The sequence below is a fragment of the Saccopteryx leptura genome, chromosome 8 (genome assembly GCF_036850995.1).
Source record: "Saccopteryx leptura isolate mSacLep1 chromosome 8, mSacLep1_pri_phased_curated, whole genome shotgun sequence".
Taxonomy (NCBI): Eukaryota; Metazoa; Chordata; class Mammalia; order Chiroptera; family Emballonuridae; genus Saccopteryx; species Saccopteryx leptura.
In genome coordinates, this window is record NC_089510.1 from 89,604,433 (window position 1) to 89,622,784 (window position 18,352).

At 37.3% G+C, this 18,352-nt stretch overlaps 1 protein-coding gene across 1 annotated transcript in view; it reads left to right on the forward strand.

Moving 5' to 3' along the window:
• The window catches only part of ZBBX (zinc finger B-box domain containing), a 143,716-nt gene that overhangs the window by 114,297 nt on the left and 11,067 nt on the right, over positions 1–18,352 (forward strand). Inside the window, exon 15 of the mRNA XM_066346930.1 lies at positions 10,795–11,052. Coding sequence (XP_066203027.1) covers positions 10,795–11,052 — 258 coding nt within the window. The remainder of the gene's footprint in view (positions 1–10,794; positions 11,053–18,352) is intronic.

Below are 18,352 nucleotides of genomic sequence, written 5' to 3' on the forward strand. Positions count from 1 at the left end.
ATTTGTAATTAGCATAACAATAAACTATTGTATTCAGTACTATTCAGTGAGTGACTCATATTTTCATATTCTTTTTTTTTAATAAATTTTTATTAATGTTAATGGGATGACATTAATAATTCAGGGTACATATATTCAAAGAAAACATGTCTAGGTTATCTTCTCATTAAATTATGTTGCATACCCATCGCCCAGAGTCAGATTGTCCTCTGTCACCCTCTATCTAGTTTTCTCTGTGCCCCTCCCCCTCCCCCTTCCCCTCTCCCTCCCTCCCTCCTGCGTCCTCCCTCCCCCCACCCCTGGTAACCACCACACTCTTGTCCATGTCTCTTAGTCTTGTTTTTATGTTCCACCAATGTATGGAATCATGTAGTTCTTGTTTTTTTCTGATTTACTTATTTCACTCCGTATAATGTTATCAAGTTCCCACCATTTTGCTATAAATGATCTAATGTCATCATTTCTTATGGCTGAGTAGTATTCCATAGTGTATATGTGCCACATCTTCTTTATCCAATCTTCTATTGAAGGGCTTTTTGGTTGTTTCCATGTCTTGGCCACTGTGAACAGTGCTGCTATGAACATGGGGCTACATGTGTCTTTACGTATCAATGATTCTGAGGTTTTGGGGTATATACCCAGTAGAGGGATTGCTGGGTCATAAGGTAGTTCTATTTGCAGTTTTTTGAGGAACCACCATACTTTCCTCCATAGTGGTTGTACTACTTTACATTCCCACCAACAGTGTATGAGGGTTCCTTTTTCTCCACAGCCTCTCCAACATTTGTTATTACCCGTCTTGTTGATAATAGCTAATCTAACAGGGGTGAGGTGGTATCTCATTGTAGTCTTGATCTGCATTTCTCTAATAACTAATGAAGCTGGGCATCTTTTCATATATCTGTTGGCCATTTGTATTTCTTCCTGGGAGAAGTGTCTGTTCATGTCCTCTTCCCATTTTTTTATTGGATTGTTTGTTTGTTTGTTGTTGAGTTTTATGAGTTCTTTGTAAATTTTGGATATTAGGCCCTTATCTGAGCTGTCGTTTGAAAATATCAGTTCCCATTTAGTTGGCTGTCTGTTTATTTTGATATCAGTTTCTCTTGCTGAGCAAAAACTTTTAATTCGGATGTAGTCCCATTCATTTATCTTTGCCTTCACTTCTCTTGCCATTGGATTCAAGTTCATAAAATGTTCTTTAAAACCCAGATCCATGAGTTTAGTACCTATGTCTTCTTCTATGTACTTTATTGTTTCAGATCTTATATTTAGGTCTTTGATCCATTTTGAATTAATTTTAGTACACGGGGACAGGCTGTAGTCGAGTTTCATTCTTTTGCATGTGGCATTCCAGTTCTCCCAACACCATTTGTTGAAGAGGCTTTCTTTTCTCCATTTTGTGTTGTTGGCCCCTTTATCAAAGATTATTTGACCATATATATGTGGTTTTATTTCTGGGCTTTCTATTATGTTCCATTGGTCTGAGTGTCTATTTTTCTGCCAATACCATGCAGTTTTGATTATTGTGGCCCTATAATATAGTTTAAAGTCAGGTATTGTAATGCCCCCAGCTTCATTCTTTTTCCTTAGGATTGCTTTGGCTATTCAGGGTTTTTTATAGTACCATATAAATCTGATGATTTTTTTGTTCCATTTCTTTAAAAAATGTCATAGCAATTTTGATAGGAATTGCATTAAATTTATATATTACTTTGGGTAATATGGCCATTTTAATTATATTTATTCTTCCTATCCAAGAACAAGGAATATTTTTCCATCTCATTGTGTCTTTTTCTATTTCTCTTAGCAATGCCTTGTAGTTTTCTTTATATAGGTCCTTTACATTCTTTGTTATGTTTATTCCTAGGTATTTTATTTTTTTTGTTGCAATCGTGAAGGGGATTATTTTTTTGAGTTCATTTTCTAATATTTCATTGTTGGCATATAGAAAGGCTATGGACTTCTGTATGTTAATTTTGTATCCTGCGACCTTACTGTATTGGTTTATTGTTTCTAGTAATCTTTTTGTGGAGTCCTTTGGGTTTTCGATGTATAGGATCATATCATCAGCAAAAAGTGATACCTTTACTTCTTCTTTTCCGATATGGATGCCTTTTATTTCTTTGTCTTGTCTGATTGCTCTGGACAGAACTTCTAGCACCACGTTAAATAAGGGTGGAGAGAGTGGACACCCCTGTCGTGTTCCTGATTTAAGGTGGAAAGTCCTCAGTTTTACGCCATTTACTATGATGTTGGCTGATGGTTTATCATATATGGCCTTTATTATGTTGAGATATTTTCCTTCTATACCCATTTTGTTGAGAGTCTTAAACATAAAATTGTGTTGTATTTTATCAAAAGCCTTTTCTGCATCTATTGATAAGATCATGTGGTTTTTGTTCTTTGTTTTGTTGATATAGTATATTACGTTAACTGTTTTACGTATGTTGAACCATCCTTGAGATTCTGGGATGAATCCCACTTGATCATGATGTATTATTTTTTTAATATGTTGTTGTATTCGATTTGCCAGTATTTTGTTTAGTATTTTAGCATCTGTATTCATTAGAGATATTGGTCTGTAGTTTTCTTTCTTTGTGCCCTCCTTGCCAGGTTTTGGTATGAGGGTTATGTTGGCCTCATAAAATGTGTTTGGAAGTATTGCTTCTTCTTCAATTTTTTGGAAGACTTTGAGTAGAATAGGAACCAAGTCTTCTTTGAATGTTTGATAGAATTCACTAGTATAACCGTCTGGGCCTGGACTTTTATTTTTGGGGAGGTTTTTAATAGTTTTTTCTATTTCCTCCCTGCTAATTGGTCTGTTTAGGCTTTCTGCTTCTTCATGACTCAGTCTAGGAAAGTTGTATTGTTCTAGGAATTTATCCATTTCTTCTAGATTGTTGTATTTGGTGGCATATAGTTTTTCATAGTATTCTACAATAATTCTTTGTATATCTATGATGTCTGTGGTGATCTCTCCTTTTTCATTTTGGATTTTATTTATTTGAGTCCTGTGTCTTTTTTCCTTGGTGAGTCTTGCCAAGGGTTTGTCGATTTTGTTGATCTTTTCAAAGAACCAGCTCCTTGTTTTATTGATTTTTTCTATAGTTTTTCTGTTCTCTATTTCATTTATTTCTGCTCTGATTTTTATTATCTCCTTTCTTCGGCTGGTTTTGGGTTGTCTTTGTTCTTCTTTTTCTAGTTCCTTAAGGTGTGAAGTTAAGTGATTTACTTCGGCTCTCTCTTGCTTGTTCATATAGGCCTAAAGTGATATGAACTTTCCTCTTATTACTGCTTTTGCTGCATCCCAGAGATTTTGCTATGTCGTATTTTCATTTTCATTTGTCTGTATATATCTTTTGATCTCTGCGCTTATTTCTTCTTTGACCCATTCATTTTTTAGAAGTATGTTGTTTAGTTTCCACAATTTTGTGGGTTTTTTCCCCCTTTTTTTTACAATTGAATTCTAGTTTCAAGGCTTTATGATCAGAAAATATGCTTGGCACAATTTCAGTTTTTTTAAATTTGCTGATATTGTCTTTGTGGCCCAACATATAGTCAATTCTTGAGAATGTTCCATGTACACTAGAGAAAAATGTATACTCTGTCACTTTGGGATGAAGTGTCCTGTAGATGTCTATCATATCCAGTTGTTCTAGTATTTCATTTAAGGCCACTATACCTTTATTGATTCTCTGTTTCAATGACCGATCTAGAGCCGTCAGCGGTGTATTGAGGTCTCCAAGTATGATTGTATTTTTGTCAGTTTTTGTTTTAAGATCAATAAGTAGCTGTCTTATATATTTTGGTGCTCCTTGGTTTGGTGCATATATATTAAGGATTGTTATGTCTTCTTGATTCAGTGTCCCCTTAATCATTATGAAATGACCATTTTTGTCTCTGAGTACTTTTTCTGTCTTGTAGTCAGCATTATTAGATATGAGTATTGCTACACCTGCTTTTTTTTGGGTTTTGTTTGTTTGGAGTATTGTTTTCCAGCCTTTCACTTTGAATTTGTTTTTATCCTTGTTGCTTAGATGAGTTTCTTGTAGGCAGCATATAGTTGGATTTTCTTTTTTAATCCATTCTGCTACTCTGTGTCTTTTTATTGGTAAGTTTAATCCATTTACATTTAGTGTAATTATTGATACTTGTGGGTTCCCTATTGCCATTTTATAAATTGCTTTCTGTTAGTTTTGTATATTGTTTGATCCTTCTCTTTTGTTTTTTTATCGTTTGTTTTTGTTTGTTTGTATTCCATACTTCTTTCCTCTGTTGCTACCTTTTTTAAGTCAAGTGTTTTTGTGGTGGTTTTTTCAAGGGTGGTTACCATTAAGTAATGAAAAGGGTACCTACCATATTCATTGTAGTACCCTTTCTTGTGAGTATTTCTGCACTTCATCGTCCTTTGCTACTATTAATCTTCATCCTTTCTCCCCCTTTTTTTTTCTTTTGTTGTCACAGTTTAAGTTTGGTTTTATTGTTTTCTTGGTGGAGCTGTTACTTGTGGTTATGTTTTCTTTTGTTCTTTGAATCTAGTTGGAAAACCCCCTTTAGTATTTCCTGGATTGGGGGCTTTCTGATGATAAATTCTCTCATCTTTTCTGTATTTGTGAATGTTTTTATATCTCCTTCGTACTTGAAGGATAGCTTTGATGGGTATAGTATTCTTGGCTGAAAGTTCCTCTCTTTCAGGGTTTTAGATATTGGGGTCCACTCTCTTCTAGCTTGTAGAGTTTCTGCTGAGAAATCTGATGATAATCTAATAGGCCTTCCTTTATATGTTGTATTCTTCTTTTCCCTGGCTGCCTTGAGAATTTTTTCTTTGTCATTGGTTTGTGTCATCTTCATTATGATGTGCCTTGGAGTGGGTTTGTTGTGGTTAAGAAAACTTGGTGTTCTGTTTGCTTCTTGAATTTGAGGCTTTAATTTTTTCCATAGGCTTGGGAAGTTCTCATCTATTATTTGTTTGAGTATATTCTCCATTCCATTTTCTTTTTCTTCTCCCTCTGATATACCTATTATTCTTATGTTATTCTTTCTGATGGAGTCAGACAATTCCTGTAGGGCTTTCTCGTTTTTTATTATTTTTGAGTCTCTTTCTTCTTCTCTCTGTTGTGCCTCAAGTTGCTTGTCTTCTATTTCACTGATCCTGTCTTCTATATGGGCTGTTCTATTAGCTAAGCTTGTTACCTCGTTTTTCAGCTCGTGAATTGAGTTTTTCATTTCTGTTTGATTTGTTTTTATAGTTTCAATTTCCTTGGTAATATATTCTTTGTGATTGTTGAGTTGTTTTCGGATTTCCCTAAATTGCCTTTCTGTGTTTTCTTGTATATCTCTGAGTATTTTTAAGATTTCTATTTTAAATTCTCTGTCATTTGGCTCCAAGGCTTCCAATATGTTAAGTCTTTTCTCCATAGATTTTTTCCACATCTATTTGTGTTACCTCTCTGTCTTTTGTATCCATAATGTTCGATTTCCTTTTTCTTATTGGCATCTGAAGGTGGTCTTGATGATAGTGTTAATTGGAATTAATAAAAAATAAAAAGAAAGAAAAAAGGAAAACACTCCACAAAAAAAAAAAAAAAGTAATAATTTATTATTTTCCCCTTTTTTTTTTCTTCTCTTCCCCCCCCCCCCTCACCTCCTTAGGGAAATATCGTGATGACCTGTGAATTATATTATGCTAAATGGAACAAAAACTGCCTACAATGGAGGGCCTAATTTGGGGTGAAGAGTTCAAGGGGCAAAAAAGGGAGTAGGGACCTACTAAATACAAAAAAAAAAAAAAAGGGGGGGAGAAAACCTTAGACAAGCATAAAATGATTTGCTTGTAAGTGATGGTCGACTAAGAGATATAATGAGAGGGATGAGAGGGAAACAGAAAAAAGGAGAGAAAAAACAATAATTAAAAAATAAAAAAATAAAAATAATAAGTAAAAGTCTGTTGTATTAAGTGGAGCGAAGACTAAATACAATGGAGACTTTGGGTTGGGAGGAATGCTAGTGAGTTAAAAAGCAATGTAAAAAGTGCCCAAAATGCCACAAAAACAAACAAATAGAGGAAAACCAAGAACAAAAGCAGAAGAAGAAGAAGAAAAAAAGAACAACAACAAAAAAAAAACCCCACAAAAACTTGAGTCCCAAATTAAATAATTTGTTCGTGATTGAGGCTTAAATGGGAGGAAAAGTAAAAGGAGAAAAGAAGAAATGAATAGAAAGGAAAAAATAAGAGTAAGAGAGAAACGAAGGAAAAAAAAAAGGAAAGGAACAAAAAAAAAACAAAAGGGGAGAGAGTGAGAGTTAAGGGTTTTGGAGTGTAACCCTAAAGGAGAGTTAGGATGAAGAAAAGAAATAAAATGTAACACTCATGGGTAGTGTAGTTCAAGAAAAGGGTAGCATAAGATGGGCAGAGAGTAAAAGGACCAAGGTGGAAGAAATAGAAATAATAATAAAGGCAATAAGATAGAAGAAAGAAACAACAACAACAAAGAATTAGTGAAACAAGTTATAAAGTCTGTGGATTTTTCTTGATTTTGAGAGGTTAACTTCTTCCTTTTTTCTTTTCTCCCCCTCTTCCTGGTCGGTGACTCTGTACCCCAGGTTCTGCCCCTGTGTCACTCTTAGGTAGGAATTTGCAGTTGATGGGATTCTATGGCAATGTCATATAATTGGCTTTAGTCTTGCTGGTAGTCAAGGCTTGTTGACGTTTGCAAAGTCCAACAATGAGAGAGTTTGCTTTCCTGGAGTCTCTTTCCTAGTCTCCCCTTCCTGAATTAGCAGCCTGGTGATCCAGCTATGAGGCTGCCACTGCTTCTGACTGGGGAGTAAGAGGCTCAAAGAGCTGGGAAATCCCCACTCTATCCTCACTCAGTGCAAGGCTCTGGGTAAGGCTCTGGTAGTCAGAGCCTCCAGCGTAATCAGGTGGGGCTGGGAGTCAATTTTTGTCAAGGTGACTGTTCAGCGCCTATCATTCAGTTGGACCACTCAACCCAGGCTTTCTACACTTTGTAGTCTGTTTTGGCTGGGAAGAAGATGCCCTATTCGCTGCTTGCTGTATAGATCTTAATATCTGCCAAGTCCCTCTTGTTAGGTATATCCCTGAATATGGAGGCTCTGTCAATCAGAAGTTGCCCCCGCCCCTTTAGCGAAAGGCACTGAAAAATATCACGCCTCTTGTTTTGGATCGCTGAACTGGGAGAGATCTTATCACTTAGAGCCCCGCGGGTGCGTAGATTTCGTGGGTTAAGCTAATTTCTTTGATTGGATCCGCAGCTGTGCTCCAGAAAGTATTTCAGGCTGGCTGCATGCCCCTCCCCCCAGCGCTTGATTGTTAGCTTGAATGGCTGGGTGAGGTGCCCCGCCCACGGAGAGAATCTCCTGACTAAGAAAGACAGCCTTGGCGCTCCTCCCGGACCGCGGCTCGGGGCGCGTGCGCGCGCGTGCGGTTTCTCGGCACGCCAGTGGCCGGGGACTGCGGCACGGGGCGCGCGCGCGGTTTCTCAGCATGCCAGTGGACGGGGACCACGGCACGGGGCGCGCACAGGGTTTCTCCGCACGCCAGTGGTCGGGGACCGCGGCACGGGGTGCGCGCGGGGTTTCTCCACACGCCAGTGGACGGGGACCGCGGCACGGGGCGCGCGCGGGGTTTCTCCGCACGTCAGTGGTCAGGGACCGCGGCACGGGGCGCACGCGTGGTTTCTCAGGGTATGCTGAGGCGGCTGCCAGTGCCCAGGCTGCGGTCCCCGAGTGTGGGCGGGCAGCTGCACGTGTGGGTTGACTCACCACAGGTGTGCTCTCTCCTCAGCAACAGTCCTTTTGCTTTCAGTGTGTGTGTGGAACTCCGGAATGCTCCGAGGATAAATTTTTCTGTTTCTAGTTGATAAATTTGTTGAGATTTTGGGGAGATCTGTTGGATGCGCTGCTCACGGCGCCATTTCCGTGACGTCACTCTCTATTTTCATATTCTTATCTGCATTCTTGTGCCCGTTAATATATGGCACCATTCTATTTTCTTTCCAATATTTGGCATGGTTTTATTAGTAACCATTGAACATATATTCTTTAGCTAATACCCAGGACAGTTTCTTATGCTATATTTAAAGTAAAACTGATCAGTGTTAATCTATAATTTTCCAATATTACATTGTCATGATAGCAGAAATTTCTCCTAAAGTAACTTCTTATATTTATAATCTATGAACTGGACTTTAAAAAAACAGTATAGAATGACTCCTAAAATAGTGGCATTTTTTATTGAAGCCAGCCTTAACTGCATCCAAATCTTAACCCTAGCAATGACATTAATACACTTACACAATAAACATTAGAAAGAATGACATCCTCACCTACAAAAAATGATATAAATGAGTGAAATCAAGGACCAAATTGGAGCATTCTATTTCTCTCTGCATGTTTGTTACTCTAACTTACACTTTGAATATATTTTCATTAAGAAAGATAGTCTATTTCTTTGCTGTGTGCTAAGCATAAGTCTGAACCATCCCTGGTTTGCTTTTATTTTTTCTTAATTGGGATCAATTAACCTCAAATACTATGGCAACCAGATGTTGTTATAAGAGTTCGGCAAGTATTTGTACTACCCTGAATTTTCTGAAGAACATCTACATTATGTTAAAATTTTCTAATGCCCTGGCCGGTTGGCTCACTGGTAGAGTGTCGGCCTGGCGTCCAGAAGTCCCGGGTTCGATTCCCGGCCAGGGCACACAGGAGAAGCACCCATCTGCTTCTCCACCCCTACCCCTCTCCTTTCTCTCTGTCTCTCTCTTCCTCTCCTGCAGCCAAGGCTCCATTGGAGCAAAAGATGGCCCGGGCACTGGGGATAGCTCCTTGGCCTCTGCCCCAGGTACTAGAGGGGCTCTGGTCACGACAGATCGAATCTCCAGATGGGCAGAGCATCGTCCCCTGGTGGGCGTGCCGGGTGGATCCCGGTAGGGCTCATGCGGGAGTCTGTCTGACTGTCTCTCCCCGTTTCCAGCTTCAGAGAAATACAAAAAAAAAAAAAAAATTTCTCACCTATTTATCTGTGTGGGCAGAAGTCCAGTTCTTGCTAGTAACATCTTTTGTTTGTGTTACTTTAATGAGTGTTATATCTCTTTAAATTTTATTTGGCCAAGACCTAACACAATACAAATAGAATGCTATGGTTTTTTCGATTAATCCAGAACTTTCTATTTATATAGCTGAATTGCTATTACACTCCCTCACCCTGACTTCTATTGCTCTTGCTCTTACTGCCTTTTCTAGATGGCTATGAGTAAAATATTTCTTGTTTACATATTATAGGTAAAAAGGGAAAATCAAATTCCAAATTCTTGTCATTAAAATAATTCTTAGTATTATTTACATTTCTATTTCTTAAAACATAAGCATATTTGTGTCAGTTACTTTTCTTCAAAATTGTCTCTGAACACAAACAGACACAAAAGGTTAGGATCTTATTTTAATTTATTCATAATTTCATCCCAACAAAAATTGTTTTCAAAATTGATTTCTGAAATGTTCATTAAAATTGATGCCCTTTGGGACTTACCTTAGTTTTAATTGCTTAAGTAATTACATACGGCATTAAGATTCTTCTTAGGGTACTAGCTACATTCAAAGTAGATATTTAAAGTTAGGGAAAAAAAAAGAATAACTCAGTAGTCATTAAATGTTTAATACATTACAACTGCCTATAGCCACTCTTCTGATTTTACATTTTCTTTTGAGTCAATAGATTGGGCATAATGCTATAATATATGCCATATATTCAGTCAAATTATAATCTTTATGATAATGACAATAGCACTTCTCTAAAGAATTTAACATTTTATACAATGCTAACTTGTGTTAAGGGAAGGCAGTCTTATCTTATAATTTAAATTATTTATACTTAATATAAATATGTTTAAATCAGAAGAATGAATCAGTACATTTAAAACTTTACCTGTCCTATACATTTCTAAATTTATACCTTGAAAATTTCCTTTATTAAAGAATCTTGGAACAATGCCTAATTATATTTAATTATGTTGTATTACTATAAAATTTGAAGGAATTCTATTTTTTCTACCATCAAAGAAACACACATTTTGAAGAAACCATGTTTGAAATGTATCCAGATAAAGCTGTGACTATGCTTGGAGAACACAGTAATAATGTGACTTAAATCTGTGCTCCTGGAACTTTTCCACTGAAGTGCTCTGTAAGGCAGCAGAGAGTAAACTTGTATTTAGAAAAATTTGAGGTGTGATATCAATTTCTCTATTTTTTTAAATCAAAATACTAATCTATTTTGTATCCATGATTGTTCTAATATAAGCATAAATTACATGCCATCAAGTAAAATTGGTTCACTAGGAACTGGCACCATGTTTATCCTATGGGGTTTTTTCTCTGCAAAGGTACAGGGTGACATCATCTTAGAATTTCAGAAACATGGCTCAGCAGTTGGCTATGGCATAGATGGTAAGGTTGAGTCTTGAATTGGTCTGGAATTGACTTAGTTTGCAGATGTTTTGCTTTAGTAATTATTTTATCTTCTTGTTAATGTAGAAAAAATTAGGGAAAAATAACCCAGAAGGGTTCCTTATGACATGGGAAAAGTAATTTGGGATTCATATATTGTGGTAAAATATGGATGATAATCTAAAATTCAACTTTTTATAAACACTAGTGTATGAACTTAACTGCTTTAAGTTTGGGGGTGGGCTGATATTTTGTGTCTTCAAGCATGCACTCATTCAAAATTTTAAAAGCAGATGATTTAAAAAATATTATTTTTAATTTTAGGCCAGACAATACAGAGACCTTCAACAGCAAATTTTCCACTTTCCAACTCTATTAAAAGAAGCTCCAGCTGTCTTTCCTCCTCTTATCCTCCACCAAGAAGTGCCACTGCTCAATCACTATCCAGAGCTGCTTCTGAAATTTCAGAAATTGAACACATTGATGTTACTGACCACAATGAGCCTTTCTCAGACAGTATTGCTGATCAAGAAGCCTTAGGCAGTCTGGAAAAAGAATTAAACATACTGAGAAATCTTGCAGGTAATGCTGATTTTTTTTTTCACTGTAGACAATGTTAACTCTGCCTTTGGCCTGATTCTTTATGTTGTGCTCCAAGAAAGCAAGCTAGCAAACAAAATGTGTCTGTTTCCTTGGATATCCTTCAAGGTAACCCTGAAAATGTTATGTGTGGATGCCAGCCACACAACAGATAGTCCCTTCTTAGGTCACATAATACATAGTTAAATTGTATCGCAAAAGAATCTTCATGTGGACAGAAAAAAAAATGTTTTTCTCTTTTCTGCAAACCCACTGAGTTTCTAATGTGTGTAGTATTATGAAGGCTGTTGCCCAACATCCTTTTTGAAGAATTAAGCTGTTCAATCTTTTAAAGCCACATTTCTTAAGCTTCACCATGTGCAGAAAGCCTCTAGGGACCTAGTTAGAATGCAGATTCTGTCTCAGTGTGTCTTGGGTGGGGCTCGCGATTCTGCACATCCCACAGTTAGGTATCCAGTTCATGCCAATGCTGCCGGTTAACACACCAGTTGGAGAAGTTATATCTGTGCATTCTGCTTCCTGAACCTCAGTGGATGTAGTCTGGCAAATCAATCGTATTCTTGAATTTACAAAGTATTGATTCAGTAACAGAACATCAGGGGAAGAAATCTTAATTATCATCAGAAAGTTGTTCACACAGTTTGATAGAAAACAGTAGAGAAAACAGCAGCAAATCTAAGAGGAAGGCCAGAAACTTCTTTGGGCCTGTGTGTTCCACACAATCCTCCCTTGGATGTTTTTGTTGGTGTTTTAGTGATATTGGCTTTCGAATGACTTTGCTGTTTTCCTAAGAAGAATATATCTTGGTTTTGAAAAGTGCAAGCAATATAAAAAATAAAATAAAATGGAAGCCAAAATTCCCACAAAGTTTTACTAGTCTGAAAACAACCATTATTAAAATTTGATGAACATCATTTTAAACTTCTCTGCTTATATCATAAGTATACATATAAAATTTACAGTTAAAAGAATAAACAGATTGCAAGAAAGATAGTAATAATTTTATAAAAAATAGACATGCTTTACATAATATTTTTAAAAGTTATGTATTTATTCACTTTGACAGATATAATTAAAGTGAAACTAAAGGAAAATATACATTTCAAATAAGTATTTTTCATCACAAAATTATTAAGTTGAAATTTGTGAAATTGTATTTTTATAAACAGAAAACAGTGAAATATTGGCAATTTTGTATGGTCCAACACATAATTTTTAAAAAATATCCCTTTAAAAGTTAAGGAAAAAAAGTAAAAACAACAACAACAACAAAAACTCCAGTAATAATTAAGGCCATTTTAAACTTTATGATTTATTTTAAACAATAATAATTAAATCTTTATAATAAAAGATGAGAACTCATTTATTTCTTATTTTTAACCTCATATAATTATAGATAGTATTGAGTACATCTCTGTTACAGTAATGTTATAATTTTTCATTTTATTTTCTTAACTGAGAAGCAGGGAGGCAGAGAAACAGACTCCCACATATACCCGGATTGGACCACCCAGCAAGGTTCATACCCTGCTATGCTCTGCCCATCCGGGGCTGGTGCTCTGTTGCTTGGTAACTGAGCTCTTTTAATGCCTGAGGCAAAGCCATGAAGCCATCATCAGTACCTGAAGCCAACTTGCTCCAATTGAGTTATGGCTGTGGGATGGGAAGAGAGAGATAGAGGTAGAGAAGGGAGAGGGGGAGGGGTGGAGAAGCAGACAGGCACGTCTCCTGTGTGCCTTGACCAGGAATCAAACCCAGGAGTCCATACCCCGGGCTGATGCTCTACCCCTAAGCCAATGGACCAGGGATAATTTTTCACTTTTTCAAGGTTTCCTTTTATATTTTTTCTTTGTGAATATTCATATAGAGAAAATGATTGGTACCAACATTTTGCTATCAATTTTGAGCTTTTTATCTTGATTTTTCTCTAGTAGTTTTGATTATGGCATTCCTTAGTATGTATTTGTTTTACCTATATGATTGATAAGTAAGTTAGCTAGATGAATTTAGTGGACCACAATTTTTTTTATTGCACTTAGTAGACCATTTCTCTATTGTCCTGAATATCATACTTGTCAGTCCCTTAGCACAGCTTTCCCTTGAAATCTTGTTTAGTTGAATTTTGATTGAATGTAGTTGTCAAATAGTTTTTTCCCCCAAGGTAGGGCCCAGTGGTAGCTCAGTTTCTCCAGTTCCTTCATGTTTCAGAATGGCTGCTACCTTTATATTTGAATGCAAATTAGTTGAGGGTAATGTCCTCGGATCCCTTTTATCTTAAACCTTTTACATACTGACTCATCATTTTCTGGGTATGAATTCTGCTCCAAAGCAGTTTGAGGTCACCTTAATTTTTAACTTCACCTTCTCTCTTGCATGTGACAGTCTTTCTTCACTGCGTGTTTGAAAAATGTTTTTCATATCTTTGAAATTCAGAAGCTGAACCAGAGTTATATTTCAGTTTTAATAATGCAGACTTTCTTCAAACAGAAGTTTCTCTTTCTATCTGAAAATAAAGTTCCTCTCTATTTTTAGAGACATTTTCTGCTATTGTACATTTAAATTGTTTTTCTGTTCTATTTAGTTTTCTCCTGCTGAGAAACCTATTTTGTTTATGTTGGATCCTCTTTGTACAATATATTTACTTATATTTTCTTCAACTATTTTATCCATTTTTTTTACCTTCCTTTGCATTTATTGTGATTTTCTCAATTGTGGTTTCTATGTCAGAATTTCAATTTTCAGCTGGCTATAATTCACTCTTTGTTAATTGACTTAATAAATTAGCTCTCTAAAAGTACTGCTTTGACTTTCTTCAGAAATTTTTTTTTCAGAAATTTTTTACAATGATATAATTTCAAACTTAACAGAAAGTTTGGAAGAATGCAAAAATGAAAGAACTCTTTGTATACACTAGATTCTCTCTGCTGTTTGTCTTTTGCCCTGATTGCACATATGTGTACACACACACACAGACACACACACATGCACACACACAAAGCTCTTTTTCCCTGAACCATTTAAGGAGAAGCTATATCATTATGACCCATTATTGAAAAAATAATTCTCAGTGTGTTTCCCATGAACAAGAACATTCTCTTGCACAACCACAATACAAGGATCAAAATCAGGAAATTTGACATTGATATAATGATTCTCTAATCCACAGTGCATATCTAATTTTTAAAACTGTCTTGATGTTCTATAGCTTTTTTCTTATTGTTTTTAGTATAGGATTTAATCCAGAAACAGGTTACCATTTATTTTTTCTCTTTTTTGGTGTCTGACATGTTTGATCTCTGAGACTAGTTTTACCCTTTTTAAAAAGTTGTTTTTATTATTTCTTTTGTAGCCAAAAGACTTAAGGGAATTTTCTTATTGTCTTGATTTTTTTTTCTACCAGATTGGTCTTTTACTTAAACATTCTTTGCTTTTGCTTTGCATGCTATGGATTCTTGGATTCTAGTTTGTCTGTTTGTATAGCTAGTTGCTATCATTTCTTGTATCTTACTTGTTCTTCCTTTTTTTTTTTTTTTTACAGAGACAGAGAGAGAGAGTCAGAGAGAGGGATAGACAGGGACAGACAGACAGGAACGGAGAGATGAGAAGCATCAATCATTAGTTTTTTGTTGCAGGATGAAACACCTTAGTTGTTCATTGATTGCTTTCTCATATGTGCCTTGACTGTGGGCCTTCAGCAGACTGAGTAACCCCTTGCTCGAGCCAGTGACCTTGGGTCCAAGCTGGTGAGCTTTTTGTTCAAACCAAATGAGCCCGCGCTCAAGCTGGCAACCTCGGGGTCTCGAACCTGGGTCCTCCACTTCCCAGTCCGACGCTCTATCCACTGCGCCACCGCCTGGTCAGGCTTGTTCTTACTTTTTGTGGGTGGCTTTGCATATACCTCTGTCTTTTCTGATATAGTGAGACTGCATTGTCCCTGAAATGCTTTCCACCTCTGCTAAGATCTGTCAGTCTTCTCCTTGGAGCTCATTTGTGGATTGGCTATTGCACTTTTCTGTATCCAGCAGCTCAAAGTCCTGGAGAGCATAGAATGAAGGGCTGGGAGCTCAGCCTCCTTTGCTGGATAACCTGGGTTCTCTTATCTTTTTTTAGGATTTTATTAAATACCGAATTTCATTGAACCTGGTTTGAAATGTGTTCTGTCACTGCAGGGACATCTGCAGGTTTACAGTTTCTTTGCCTCTGCTCAGATCTTATGGTGGGTATTTAGGGGCTTTAAAAATATTTCAAAAGTTTTCTTGTTCCCCTTTACCCACTTTTCTCCAAATTGGTATGGTATTGGTGAGACTTGTCAGTACTTTAGATGGCTCCCCCTTTCCCATTATTAACATATTGCATACAGAGGAGGGAGGGGGTGACAGCAGTAGCACTCAGTTATACCTCAATGAATCTTCTGTTTATTTCTTTGGTTGCCCCTTATCAAAGTTTATTAGGTGAACTTGTGTTGCTGCTGAAAATGGTGTTCTTTTACAGAGTCACAGAAAAGGCATTTTATAGGACTCATATATGGAGGAAATAATGCTTTCACAGTAAGACTTATTCAAGGTTAAAATGGAAGGCTTCCCACGGGTTTCCAGTGTCTCACCTCCATCCATCCTGCCAAAGAAAACATCCAATTTTGTCTTCATTAATCCCAGTATGAAGATTAAGGTCCAGAAACTCTATGTCATGGTTCTTTCATATCAAAGCTTAGTTCATTCAGGGTCTGATCAGTGCCTATACAGGAGGTTCTTGGGTTACAACAGTCTTTACATATGATCTTTCGAGTTTACGACACTCACTCCCATAAAACTTGAAAAAATTGAGATGTGAGTGTCAGCCTCTGCTGTTAATGTTGTACTTGTGGACTACCTGGGCAGACTAGTTTGGTTGCGTGAGGCGGAAGAATACACAGTAACATGGCGTGTGAGGAAGGGAGTTGGTGTCCCCAGCTTCCCTACGCCATTTGTGTTGCTTTGTTTGGTGACTTTTTGATCCTTATCATGGCTTCCATATTTATGTCCTTTTCCTTTTTGTGTGACTTACTTTTTTTTTTTTTAATAATTTTATTTTTTTAATGGGGCGACATCAATAAATCAGGATACATATATTCAAAGGTAACAAGTCCAGGTTATCTTGTCATTCAATTATGTTGCATACCCATCACCCAAAGTCAGATTGTCCTCTGTCACCTTCTATCTAGTTTTCTTTGTGCCCCTCCCCCTCCCCCTTTCCCTCTACCTTTCCCCCCTCCCCCCCGTAACCACCACACTCTTATCAATGTCTCTTAGTTTCACTTTTATGTCTCACCTACCTATGGAATAATGCAGTTCCTGTTTTTTTCTGATTTACTTATTTCACTTTGTATAATGTTATCAAGATTCCACCATTTTGCTGTAAAGGATCCAATGTCATTATTTCTTATGGCTGAGTAGTACTCCATAGTGTAAATGTGCCACATCTTCTTTATCCAGTCATCTATTGATGGGCTTTTTGGTTGTTTCCATGTCCTGGCCACTGTGAACAATGCTGCAATGAACATGGGGCTGCATGTGTCTTTACGTATAAATGTTTCTGAGTTTTGGGAGTATATACCCAGTAGAGGGATTGCTGGGTCATAAGGTAGTTCTATTTTCAGTTTTTTGAGGAACCACCATACTTTCTTCCATAATGGTTGTACTACTTTACATTCCCACCAACAGTGGATGAGGGTTCCTTTTTCTCCACAGCCTCTCCAACATTTGCTATTACCTGTCTTGTTAATAATAGCTAATCTAACAGGTGTGAGGTGGTATCTCGTTGCAGTTTTGATTTGCATTTCTCTAATAACTAATGAAGATGAGCATCTTTTCATATATCTGTTGGCCATTTGTATTTCTTCCTGGGAGAAGTGTCTGTTCATGTCCTCTTCCCATTTTTTTATTGGATTCTTTGTTTGTTTGTTGTTGAGTTTTATGAGTTCTTTGTATATTTGAGTTACTTTTTTTTATGCTCTAGATTATGATTTTACAACTGTGTTAGGATAGGGAACTGACTTAGGATAAGGTATGTTTTGACTTACTTACACCAAAATTTGGGTTACATCACTGTTGTAGGAACTGGACTGCGTCATAACCTGAGGACTCCCTGTACTTGTAAGATCAGGGCTGCAGCCCACAGACAGCTTTCAGGACCATGGCTGCTTGAAGAACTCATCTGGAAACAAGCTTTGTTCATAAGGGAGAGGAGAAGGGTAGTACTGGTTCTTTCTGAGATCTGTGTTTATATTGTGGGGCTAGAAAGGACTAGCTTTTCTTTAAGCCAACCAATCAATTTTTTAATCTTTCCTGTGGGCTTATGTTGGTTCCTCTCACTAACCAATCAGATCCTTCTTCTAGGCTAGATTGACAGGTGTTTTTGGCCACCATATTGACTTCTGTGAATGCTTTAAAGTGGAAGCAGGGAATCACCTCCCCCCACAGCCTGAGGATTGACCCAGTTGTAATCTGGGGAGCTGAAAAAAATGGCCTTTCCTCTCTACAGTGGGAAAAAAGGTGTTAAACTCCTTATGAGCCCAGGCTGTGTTCCCTTCGGTGTCTGGAACTGAAACTTACCAGTGAAGTAAGCAGGCTCCTCAGTGTGTGATACCCTCCATTCCTTAGCTTGTTCATATTTAGCTGCCTGTGCTAATACTTGTAGCCTTTCTTTGTTTGCTTCATGTTACGATTATACTTTATTTTGATTTTTCTGCTTTTCAAATCATTTTGTAAGAAGTTGAGGGAAAACAATTTATGATCCATCTTTACTCATCATTCATTTGCTTTACTCTAAATTACTAATCAAATGTAAATCTACTGAGCAGTAACCCTTACACTAAAGACAAATTGTAAAATGAAGCATGTTTGGTCTGATCTGGATCTAAAAGGGTCACCCTTTGTGTGTGTGTGTGTGTGAGAGAGAGAGAGAGAGAGAAAGAGAGAGAGAGAGAGAGAAAGAGACAGAGTCAGAGCGAGGGACAGATAGGGATAGACAGACAGGAAGGGAAAGAGATGAGAAGCATCAATTCTTTGTTGTGGCACCTTAGTTGTTCATTGATTGCTTTTTCATATGTGCCTTGATGGGAAGCTACAGCTTCCCGAGTGACCCTTTGCTTAAACCAGCGACCTTGGGCTCAAGCTGGTGAGTCTTGCTCAAACCAGATGAGCCTGCATTCAAGCTGGTGACCTCAAGTTCTCGAACTTGGGTCCTCCACCTCCCAGTCCGATGCTCCATCCACTGCGCCACCACCCGATCAGACACCACTGAG